The following is an 11,742-nucleotide window of genomic DNA, read 5'->3' as shown; positions in this document are numbered from 1 at the left end:
TCATAATTCAGCCAAAATTCATTTAAGTTAATGTTTATTTCTGTTGCGACCTGCTGGTTTCTTGAGGAAATTTCAGGGCCGCGGGGTGAAAATGTGAAGGAGGAGACATTGAGCTGTTTTGACCAGCGACTCGTGAGCCGCAGCCACTGAGGCTGGACCCATCCGGTTGAATGCAGTGCACAAGATAACGTAAACGTCAGAGCCGCTGCACACGGAACGGAGCCTGTCTGCCTTCGGAGCGGCACCACAGCAGCAGAGACCTCTACACAAGCATCCGGCGATCCCTCCTGTTCAGACGGCAGCAGGTGGCGCTGCGGCAGAGGATTACATCAGTGAAGTACAGGCCAACGCGAGTAAAAGACGGTCAATCGCTGATCCTGATCACCCTTCCGTCGTTTCCACCCTCACCTATCCGTGCTTCTATCCTCAGGATACTGAAATCCTTCTCCTCCACGCCACGACCACCCTCCGGGCTGGACAGGCAACTTTATCTCATGCGGGCTGCTCCCTTGGAGCGGCACCGCTGCTCCTGAGGGAGCGCACCCCGTAGCCGGGTGCAGTGAGTGCCTTGGGGCTGGGTGGCCTGTCCCCTGGACGGGTTCAGCCCCGGCGACTCACTAGGGTGCCTGCCCAGACCAATGTCTCCCCCTAATTCCTATCATCCTTCCGGCTCTGCAATGGTCTTGTCGACCGAAAGGGCCTAACCCAACAAAACAAACAAAACAAAAGTTTCCACCCTCAGGACGGTCAAATCCTTCTCCCCCACGCCTCAACCCCCTGATCCGGGCTGGACGGGCAACTTCATACCACATGGGCATCTACATTGGAGCACACCCATAGCCGTTGCAGTGAGTGCTTGCCTGGGGGCTGTGCGGCCTGTCCAATTGGAAGGGCTCAGACCCGGCGGCTTACTAAGGCGTCTGCCCAAACCAATGTCTCCACCTAACTCCTATCATCCTCCCGGCTCTGAAATGGCCATAATGAAATGGTCAAACTGAAAGGCCCAAACCAAAAAACATCAAAAAAAATTGATTCTGATATTTGTTAATGAATTATAGCACCATCGTGATATAAGCAACAACCGAGCCCTTTCAAAATGTGTACCTACATCCATGTACATATAGTGTATAGTGTTTACCTACATTCAACTAGCCATGCCTAAATATATTACTACGTCTTTGTATATTTCGTCTTCTTCCTACTTGTATATGAATACATGAAATACTTTACCTACTTACGTCTCAAACTTGATCCTCTCAATATATACCCGTAAAGTTCGTAATGTCAAGGACCAAAAGTATGTAGATCTATATTTTCAGCACAATATGACTTAGGCTTCATGGCTAAGGATATTGACCCGCGCCCCACTGGGATATTAACCTTCGCCCCAGTGGGGGGGGGGCATATGTTACCACCCTGTCGCGTTTTTTTGCGTGTGAATAAAAAACCGCGGCGCGTAGCGCCGCGCCGCTTGAAGTAGCTTTTGGTACATCAATTTTTGACAATGTGTGAAATTTTTGACCCCAGGTCATGTCAGGTCAGGTCACCAGGTCAAGTTTACTGACCAAGCCTAAAAAAAGTTTACAATCATGTCCAGCCTGCAGTGTTTGTCAGAAAGGTTTGAAACTTGATGGATTGCATGCTGTTATGGGCGCCTACAATTTGTATATCTCGGATTTTTTATATCCGTGACCTAAGGTCAGGTCAGTGGCGTGACCTTTCCATTACAAGTCAATGGAGAAAAATGAAAATGCCTCTAGATCCGTGTGTACGCATCGGAACAGTCCAAATATTTCAGAATCACAATGATTTAGTCCACTCGTGATGACCAAGGTGTCATTTTTGCTGATAGCCTATAGACAGGTCATCCGAGGTCACTTGAGGCTACAAACAGTTTTTTGCCAATAACTCGCGATTGGAAAGAGATAGAACGCTGGGGATGGTCTCATTGTGTTTGTCTTGTTGAGACGCATCGACTGATATGCAACATGACCTTTTCCGGTAAGGTCATGACCTTGACCTGAGGTCAAATTTTCAAGTTGACCTTTCAAGGTCAAATTATAGTCCATTCGACGCGTCTCGGCGAGGGGAACACGATTCTGGCAATAGAAATGTCGTGGCTTTTTGTAGTCGAAAGTTATTGTCGAAAAACACTTTTCGTAAAAACAGCTATTTTTGGAGTTTTTGCCCTCTGGAGGCTAAACCGTTGACCTGAGGTCAATATTGACAATGATCTTTTCAAAGGAAGAGTTCAAAAGCTATCGATTGCTGTTCCATACGTTTTTCTAGCTACCATAGTCCCTGAGATAGCGGCATGTTTTCTGAAAAATATAATGACAATTGGCAAATTTTGACCTTTGATGACCTCTGGTGACCCCAATATTGCTCTAAGGTGAAAAATGACCGAAATACTTTCAAACGTACGCATTGAGAGCTATCGACTGCTTTTTACCGCGTCTTTCTAGCCCTCTTAGTTTTTGAGTTAGAGGTGGGTGGTAACATATGCCCCCCCTCACTAGGGCGAAGTTGGCTGAGACCGCCACTGGGGCGCGGGTTAACCCGCGCCCCACGCGCCCCAAAATTCAAACGGTATCTGATAGCCCCGCACAAACTGTCGAGCGAAACCTAATTTCATTGACCTCGAGGTGACCGATGACGTCACAGGTCAGGTCAAAGTAAAAATCATCGATGTTTGGCTTGTTCACATTGTGGGCTCTGGCCGCCGGCTTACAAGTCAGATCAGGCTCCCTTCTGGTTTACGCACTCGTGACCAGATGCTTAACCCGTGCCCAAGTGTGAGGGGTGTTTGAACACCCCCCCCCCCCTACGGCTTTTCGCAGATATCTCAAAAACGGCGGCGCGGAGCGCCGCCGTTTTTGGTACACCTTATCATACATCAATTCTACACATGTTGTAAAAATTTCAGACCAAGGTCATTCAAGGTCAGGTCACCAGGTCACTTGAAGTGACCTCACCTCATAAAAAGTTTCAATGTCTGCCATAGCTACACCGAGTGACCGATCACTTGAAATTTTCAGCGATTGATGAGGGTAACAGTACCTATAAAATTTATATCTCGGAATTTTGATATCGGTGACCTAAGGTCAGGTCAATTTTGCGGCCTCTCCATTATAAGTCAATGGGAGAAAATTGAAAAGCGTCTGTTTAGCACGAACGCTATTCTAGACACTCTCAAACATCGAGATGTAGGTAAAATTGACACACTGAACCGGAAAATGGCAACTGTGACCCCTCGTTATGTCCCCGAGGTCATCTCAGGTCACGGACAGAAGCTAACAGTTTTTCGCTCATAACTTCTGATAGAGGCGTGCTAGAGCGCTGAATACACCTTAGATGTGTTCGGCTCGACGTTGCGGATCGACGGATATGCAACATGACCTTTTCCGGTCAGGTCATGACCTTGACCTGAGGTCAAATTTTCAAGTTGACCTTTCAAGGTCAACTTATAAATCATTCGACGCGTCTCGACGAGAGGAACACGATGCTGGCAAAAGTAATGTCATGGCTCTTTTGAGTCAAAAGTTATCGCCGAAAAACCGATTTTCGTAAAAACGGTTATTTTTGGAGTTTTTGCCCTCTGGAGGCTAAACCGTTGACCTGAGGTCAAATCTTACTCAGAAAGGTCTGTAAAAGGGCTATCGAATGCGCTTTTCCGCGGCGCTGTAGCTCTATCGGTTCCCGAGATAGCCGTTGGCAGTTTCCAAAATGTTGAAATAGTCAACATTTTACCTTTGGTGACCTCTGGTGACCTGACCTTTGACCTGACCCAAAAAATGACTGAGTGTTTTCGTCCTTATTTTTGACGTTCTTTCGATTGCCGCTTACCGCGTGTCGCTACGTGGCCTAGGAGCCGAGTTAGAAGGGGGGTGTTCAAACACCCCCCCCCCCCACACACACACACACCAGGTCGTGGAAAATTCAGACTGACACTGGGGCGCGGGTTAAGATACCCTGAGGGTAACAAACTTTTACTTTGATTTTCAGGTCAGGGTCAGGTCATCACAGGTCATGAAAATCTTATATCATGCATCGGTCACGTGACACATGTTTTATGGTCAATTTAGGCCATAGATTTCGAGCTCGATGTCGTTTATGTCATTCGGGGTCATTTTGAGTTGAATTTAGCTTAGGCCACTTTCAGATGAAAATGATCAAATTTTAAAATTAATTTTTTTTTCAATAAAAAGGGTGTCTAACGGATGCATTTTGGACTCAGGAACACGATGGTGCTATTTATATTGGTATAAGATGTCAAATACGTACTAAAAAATGATTTGAATGATTGTGAATTTTGTGCTATAATGCGTATAACTTGGCCATTTTTTAAGATATCTGGCTAAAATTTGCTATGGTAAGTCATAAGCATGTGTTCTATCACATATATTACGTTTTTTTTAGGTCAGAAGCTTTTTGAAAAAAGAACATAAAAATATGAGTTTGAATTTCAATACAAATAATTTTCACAATGTTCATAATTTTGAAAATCTGAGATAGCAGTTTGATAGCGCAGTCTATTCTGAGTCCTCTCATGCAAGAAATCGAATCTAGATGAATAAATGAGCTCTTGGGAGCGATTGCCGTGCAGTTCAATGTTTTGCGTCGAAATCGGCCGAACATGACGTCACTCTGACGTCATTTCCGGCCGACCTATGGTAGCTACGAAGTTCATATTTTGACACAAGGTGTCAAATGGATGTAGCCGAAGGAACTGAGAGTTTGGCGTCACGTTACACAGCCCTATTAACCCGCGCCCCGTAGGGCTACCGGCGGACCCTACCACCCGTAGGGGGGGGGGGCCGTATCGGTCCCCCCCCTAAGATCTCGGAAAGTTACCGGCCGATTTTCAAAATTCAAACGGCATTCGATAGCCCCACCCGGGAACTACCTTGTGACCAAATTTCATTGACCTAGGTCAAACCGATGACGTCACAGGTCAGGTCAAAGGTCAGATTTTCACCGTTCACAGGCAATTCAAGAAATGTGCTGTGAAAGCGAGTAAATTGGTAATTTATTGAAAACCATCGATGGTACATTGTTCGTCAAACACATACTTTGCTATCTGAGGTCACTGATACCAGGTCAGGTCACAGCGAGGTCAGGTCACCGGGGGTCACAATATGAATGTGTCGTGTGATACATGTTTTATGGTCCATTTTACATGACAAATGCGATTATGTGGGTTAGGCAGCCTTTGGGGCCAGCCTAGGTCACGTTTTTGTGAAGGTCAGGTCAAGGTCAGGTCAAATTAGGTCAAATTTCAAAGTTGATATTTTTGCATAAAATGGGTATCGATTCGATGCAGCTCGTCACGGTGAGTCTAATGGTGGTCTTCGTTTTGCTCTACGAGTTCTAGAATTGCCAAAAATTGAGTTTGAAAATTTGACGTCATCATTTTTGAACAGTTTTTTCGCTATAACTTGGCCAAAAAACGAGGTATCGATCTGAAATTTGGTATGTAGATAGAAGACGGTAGGCACTATCACATATATTCCGGTTTTTTCGAAACTCAAAAAACTTTTTGGATTTTTCGGCGAATATATCCAAAAAAATGCTTTTTTGATTTTTGGGGGTCAAAACTCAAAAATTTCAAAAATTCGAGATAGCAGTTTTGTAGCCCTGTCAATTCTACACCTTTTATGTCTTGATCATTTTTCTGTATCTTCAAAGCTGTAGTCCTGACAGGTCTTCTCGCGAAGGTCTTTTTTCGGTCGAAAATGACAGAACATGACGTCACTCTGACGTCATTTGTGGCCAACCTATCATAGCCGCTGGAAAAAGTTTTGGTCACAATGTGTAAAATTGATGCCCGGAGGGGTCCTGAAAGTTTGGTGGCGATATCTCCAGCCGTTTAGGAGATATCGACCGAAAAGGACAGGGGGGGCCGTTTCGGCCCCCCCCCCTACGGGGCGCGGGTTAAAATTGGGTTCATGTGCTGACTAGTGATGTCAATTATGGAAAATCGTGATACCGATACCAAACCAAATGCCAACAATACCAAAGGAAAAATACCGAAACCGAGCCGACTTGGGAATATGAGGAAAATACCAACTTTTCCAAATTCTCAGCCTCTTTTACATTAGTGAGGATTCATAATACCGACAAAACACCAAATGCATTCGCCTTAAAATACCAAATGCCAAGTTGGTATCGGTTTGGTATCGGTATACCAAAAAGTTGGTATCCGATTGACATCTCTAGTGCTGACCCTTGGTGACCTAAACTGTCAACTGACCTGGTACTATCAGTGACCTCTGATAGCAACACATTTACTAGGCAACTGACGCACTATCACTGTTTTTCGATAAAATGCGTTTTATTCGATGTTATAGCGCATTCCCTAGAAGACCCATGACCGGCAAAACATTTTTTCATGACCTGATCTGTGACGTCATCGGTGACCCCGAGGTCATTGAAATTGGATTTCCTTTAACCCTAGAACGCCTAGGGGGGGTTGTATCAACCCCCCCCCCCTGAGGTTTTTTCGAAGTGCACGCTAAACGGCTTGTCGTAGCGGGCTGAAATTTTCAATACCCTCTGGGGCAACCTTTGCGCATCTTTTGCCGAAAAAAAATTGATCGGGTCATGTCAGGTCACGGAGTTATGACGTCATAAGAGGTACAGACTCCGGCCGACAGTTACCAAACGTGTGCGCCGAATCCCTAGGTTTTCTGCCGGTGATACCCACATTGTTTGATGGATCATGATGAAACTTCCCATGCATGTTGGGGCAAGCATTGGCTATCGTGTGGTGCAAGAAAATTGACCGGGTCAGGTCAGGTCACGGAGTTATGACGTCATAAGAGGTACAGCCTCCGGCCGGATTTTCACGAAGTATGTACCGAGTCCCGAGGTTTTCTGCTGATGCTATCCACATTGCAGTGGATATCCACATATCTTTTCTGAGTCGTTACCTACAGTATTTATAGCGGAGCAGTGGTCAACAGCCGACGAATCGGGACAAACACCGGAGGGTGATGTGACACCATATCACTCATCAGCAATAGGCCTCTTACTTTTATAGGGTAAATACACCAAAAACACCATATATGATGCAAAATTGAGTGGGGAATACGTTGTTGAAGGTTTGAAGTTAATATCTCTCACCGTTGTGCCGCAATCGTTGCGCAAAGTTGAAAAAGTTTGATTTTTTCGGAAAATTTGACCTTTGACCGGTCATAAGTAGGTCAAATGTTGACCTAGGACCAAAAAATATACCACCAATCGCGAGATCTCGTTGAGAGCAATCCGTTGGTTTTTTCCGCTAAGCTCTACGACCTTCCGTTTCGAAACGCCAGGGGGGGGGGTCGTAACAACCCCCCCCCCCCTGGTTGTTCGTGTTATGAGAAATGGCCTGGTCGTGCGAGGGTTAACAAATTTGACAGCGCTTTCGAACAACTTTTGAATTTTGCGGATCCGTTCAGTAGTTTCGGAGATACGAGGGGGGGGGGGGCAAAAAATAGCCACCCCCCAAACAGGGCCTCGTTTCGTAAAGCGAGTCCGTAACTTACGCCGGTTTTTGGGCTTGTATTGCAAGCGCATGTAAAGCGATAAATTTATTTCCCCTTCTCCCTTCTGTTCTTGCTTGCAAGAACAGAATGATTCAAACTATCGTAATCGCCTCACATGCACTTGCAATACAAGACCAAAAACCGGCGTAAGTTACGGACTCGCTTTATGAAACGAGGCCCAGGTCGCGTTATAAACAGACCCAACCAGGGCGCGGGTTAACAACAAGAACAAATTTTGACATCCAACAAAAATCAGCGGCAATGGATAAGGATGTTCATATTTCCCCAACATCCGCAGCTGGGCAAATAAAAATATCACACTATGACAAATTTATTAGCAATGATAAGCATCAAGAATTGAAGACAGCCCATAAGATTGAATCCACAAAGTGACATGGCTCAATTAGGTACAGCCAGATAACATTGACGGGTCAGAAAAAATAGGCAGCATAACCGATGACGCCCTATTTACACTCAGATACAGCCATCTTTAACAAACGAGATATCACTGGACTGCTATCCATTACCAAAGACCGAGCACCCAAAAGCAGTTACAAAACCGAAATCAACTAGGTATCCGTTTATAAGTCTGGTTGCATTCCAAATTCCAATCGTTTATGCAGCTCCTGCGCCATACATTTTCATCTCAGCTGGTGATTCTTTCATTTTCATCTTCATCTTCATATCAGCATCGGACTTCATCTTCATATCGGCGTCGGCCTTCATTTTCATGTCAGCTGGAGCACTCTTCATTTTCGTTTTCATGTCGGCAGGTGCACTCTTCGTTTTCATCTTCATATCGGCATCGGCCTTCATTGTTATGTCAGCTGGGGCACTCTTCATCTTCATTTTCATGTCAGCTGGAGCACTCTTCATCTTCATTTTTATGTCAGCTGGGACACTCTTCATTTTCATCTTCATATCGGCATCGGCCTTCATTTTCATGTGAGCGTCGGACTTCATTTTCATGTCAGCTGGGACACTCTTCATTTTCATCTTCATATCGGCATCGGCCTTCATTTTCATGTCAGCGTCGGACTTCATTTTCATGTCAGCTGGGGCACTCTTTATCTTCATTTTCATGTCAGCTGGGACACTCTTCATCTTCATCTTCATATCGGCATCGGCCTTCATTTTCATATCAGCGTCAGACTTCATTTTCATGTCAGCTGGGGCACTCTTCATTTTCATCTTCATATCGGCATCGGCCTTCATTTTCATGTCAGCTAGGGCACTCTTCATCTTCATTTTCATGTCAGCTGGGACACTCTTCATCTTCATCTTCATATCGGCATCGGCCTTCATTTTCATGTTAGCGTCAGACTTCATTTTCATGTCAGCTGGGGCACTCTTCATTTTCATCTTCATATCGGCATCGGCCTTCATTTTCATGTCAGCTAAGGCACTCTTCATCTTCATTTTCATGTCAGCTGGGGCACTCTTCATCTTCATTTTCATGTCAGCTGGAGCACTCTTCATCTTCATTTTTATGTCAGCTGGGACACTCTTCATTTTCATCTTCATATCGGCATCGGCCTTCATTTTCATGTGAGCGTCGGACTTCATTTTCATGTCAGCTGGGACACTCTTCATTTTCATCTTCATATTGGCATCGGCCTTCATTTTCATGTCAGCGTCGGACTTCATTTTCATGTCAGCTGGGGCACTCTTTATCTTCATTTTCATGTCAGCTGGGACACTCTTCATCTTCATCTTCATATCGGCATCGGCCTTCATTTTCATATCAGCGTCAGACTTCATTTTCATGTCAGCTGGGGCACTCTTCATTTTCATCTTCATATCGGCATCGGCCTTCATTTTCATGTCAGCGTCAGACTTCATTTTCATGTCAGCTGGGGCATTCGTCATTTTCATCTTCATATCGGCATCGGCCTTCATTTTCATGTCAGCTGGGGCACTCTTCATCTTCATTTTCATGTCGGCAGGTGCACTCTTCATTTTCATCTTCATATCGACGTCAGACTTCATTTTCATGTCAACATCAGACTTCATTTTCATATCAGTCTTCATTTTCATGTCAGCTGGGGCGCCCTTCATTTGGGCCGATGTCTTCATCCCAGTCAGCCTCAATGCTGAGGCACTGATCTGGTGAAGCACCAGCAAGCCGGCGAGCAACTGCAGGAAGTGCATTGTTGTAGGTTCTCCACTGCCGAAGTGGGGAAGTGAGCAATCTTCTCACTTATATAGCAGACCCCGAGCGCCGATGAACACTTGCACGTAATGGAATTATCATGAGAAAACGATGCCATCGTTTTGCAGTGCCCCCTTGCCTCTAACAACTGCGAAGGGAGTTTCTGTAATTAGCTTCTTGAAACTTGGCTGTCGAGCAATTAATAGGCGACGGACGTTGTCCGACAATTAAAAATAATGTTTTTTTCTGTAAGTCAGTGCCCATTGCTTGTACATATTTTTTAAACTGTCAGTAATTCGAAACGTGCAGAGATGTGTGAGCTGCATACAAATTAACTAAAAAAAGCGGTGGAGCATTTGACGGTTGACCTGATCTGAACTGACACGACTGTGATGTGCATAAGTTGGGGCACCCCGCGTGTGCGTGCCTGGGCGCGCCTCTGCGCGCGCCTGCCGCCGTGACCGGGACCTGGGCGACGGAGCGGCGGAGAGTCAGTCTACGGTTTGAGGTGAGTGAGAGCGCGCGATCACACTGGTGGCAGCGGTGGGATAAGTGCAGTGATGGAGCGAGACAATCGATTGGTGTGGGGGGACGGGGAAGATCTGGACGATTTTCTCCGACGCGTGGATGCGTGTCGTCTCACCGTTGGAGACGAAAGTAAGGCGGTAGGGAAGGCCCTACTGGGCCTTGGATCGAGAATCAGTGTGATGGATTCTCTTTCGGAAGATGACAAGAAGGACGTCGCAAGTCTGAAGGCAGCCCTTAGGCGGGAGTTCGGCAACTCAACCAGGTGGTACCAGGAGAGTTTCGAGAAACGGCGGAAGAAGCCCGAGGAGACATACGGTATGTTCCTGTCTGTTTTATGCTCTCTGTTCCGTGGTGCGTTTCCAGGCACTGATACTGACGCCCCGGTAGCCAAGACGCTGCTCAAAAGCCGTTTTTTGGATGGGATCAATCCAAATGTGTCGTCCCAGTTGCGCCTGATGTTTCCCGACGTCACTGCTGATAAGTTGCCGGAGCATGCTCGACGCGTAGATGAGGCTCTGGCGTCCTCGGGGTCACATGCGCCGGTACAACAGGTCGCTGAGCTAGGAGCAGAGGAGGGTGGTGAGGTAGCCCAGCTGCGGGGAGAGGTCGCTGAATTATCGCGTATGGTACAGGCGATCCAGTCCGGCGGCCCGCGGGCTCGGCCGACCCGTGGAGGACCGGCGGCCGGCGCAGCCCGAGGCGCCATGACGTCATCGCGCGGCTCGGCCAATGTCCAGTGCTGGACCTGCGGTGCGCAGGGGCACGTCCAGGGGGAGTGCAGGAGCGTGCGAGGTGGACGGACCGGTGGCCAGCGGCCGGGGGCCACTGGCGGAGAGGAGAGGGGATCACGTCGAACATGTTGGACTTGCGGTTCACCGGGACACATGCAGAGGGAATGTTTCAGGGCACCGGTAGGTCGTGGTAGAGGCCGTCCAGCGCCGGTCACCTGTTGGAGATGCAATGAGTTCGGCCACACTCAGTACGATTGTCCGTTAAATTTAAACTGAAGTGGGTTACTGCCGAGGGGCGGGCGGTAACCAGCTCTCAAGGAAAATGCCTCAGAACTGGTACTGCTCTACCGGTGCGGTCAGCTGAAGGGCCCTCGGCTTGTTCTCTGCATGTGAGAGGTCGCATTGGAAAGCTGCCGTGTACGTGGTTGGTGGACACGGGCGCGGTGGTCTCGTGCGTGTCGGCGGCTCTACCGGGAGTCAGCTCCGTTCCTCTTTCCACAGCTGAGCAGAATCCAATCGGAGCTAACGGGATACCGCTGCAGTGTGTCGGCCAGATTTCAGCGGACCTCCTGATCGGACCAGCCGCGGTCAGCAACGCTCGCATTCTGGTTGTCAAGGACCTCTCGGCACCGGCAATCCTGGGCACGGATGTGCTCAGGAAGTTCAAGACATTCAGCGTGGATTTTTCGAAGCGGTCTCTACATATCGGTAGCCATTGCATCCAGTTGGAGGCGAGGCGTGAAGGTACACCGCAGCAGCCGGTTTCCGTCTGTTTGGCATCAGATTATACCCTGGATCCTTT

General features: G+C 47.3%; 1 protein-coding gene across 5 annotated transcripts; it reads right to left on the bottom strand.

The window, feature by feature from the left end:
• Positions 1-8,045: 8,045 nt before the first annotated feature.
• LOC122379570 lies at positions 8,046-9,835 on the bottom strand. Of its 5 annotated transcripts, none has more exons than XM_043361864.1 (2): positions 8,493-9,835; positions 8,046-8,411 (listed from the first exon to the last, which is right to left on the bottom strand). In XM_043361864.1, exons 1-2 carry the CDS (start codon positions 9,678-9,680, stop codon positions 8,145-8,147), a joined length of 1,455 nt encoding a protein of 484 aa, XP_043217799.1. In that variant the 5' UTR covers positions 9,681-9,835; the 3' UTR covers positions 8,046-8,144. The 5 variants fall into 5 exon arrangements, with proteins under 5 accessions (XP_043217799.1, XP_043217800.1, XP_043217801.1 ...); XM_043361865.1 differs by having other exon boundaries at positions 8,046-8,384; positions 8,499-9,834; XM_043361866.1 differs by having other exon boundaries at positions 8,046-8,283; positions 8,488-9,833.
• Between the last annotated feature and the right edge of the window lie 1,907 nt (positions 9,836-11,742).

Source organism: Amphibalanus amphitrite, unplaced genomic scaffold, assembly GCF_019059575.1.
Source record: "Amphibalanus amphitrite isolate SeventyFive unplaced genomic scaffold, NRLGWU_Aamphi_draft 000080F_arrow, whole genome shotgun sequence".
NCBI lineage: Eukaryota > Metazoa > Arthropoda > Thecostraca > Balanomorpha > Balanidae > Amphibalanus > Amphibalanus amphitrite.
Note: the sequence above shows the minus strand (reverse complement) of the source record. Positions and strands in the feature narration are given on the sequence as shown.

What these genes read in the sequence shown, in the direction of transcription:
- LOC122379570 (XM_043361864.1), bottom strand. Translation starts at nt 9,680, where the DNA reads ATGCACTTCCTGCAGTTGCTCGCCGGCTTGCTGGTGCTTCACCAGATC. An exon ending in GTGTCCCAGCTGACATGAAA is followed by an intron (nt 8,412 to 8,492) that starts ATGAAGTCCGAC and finishes GCTGACATAAAA; the next exon opens with ATGAAGATGAAGAGTGCTCC.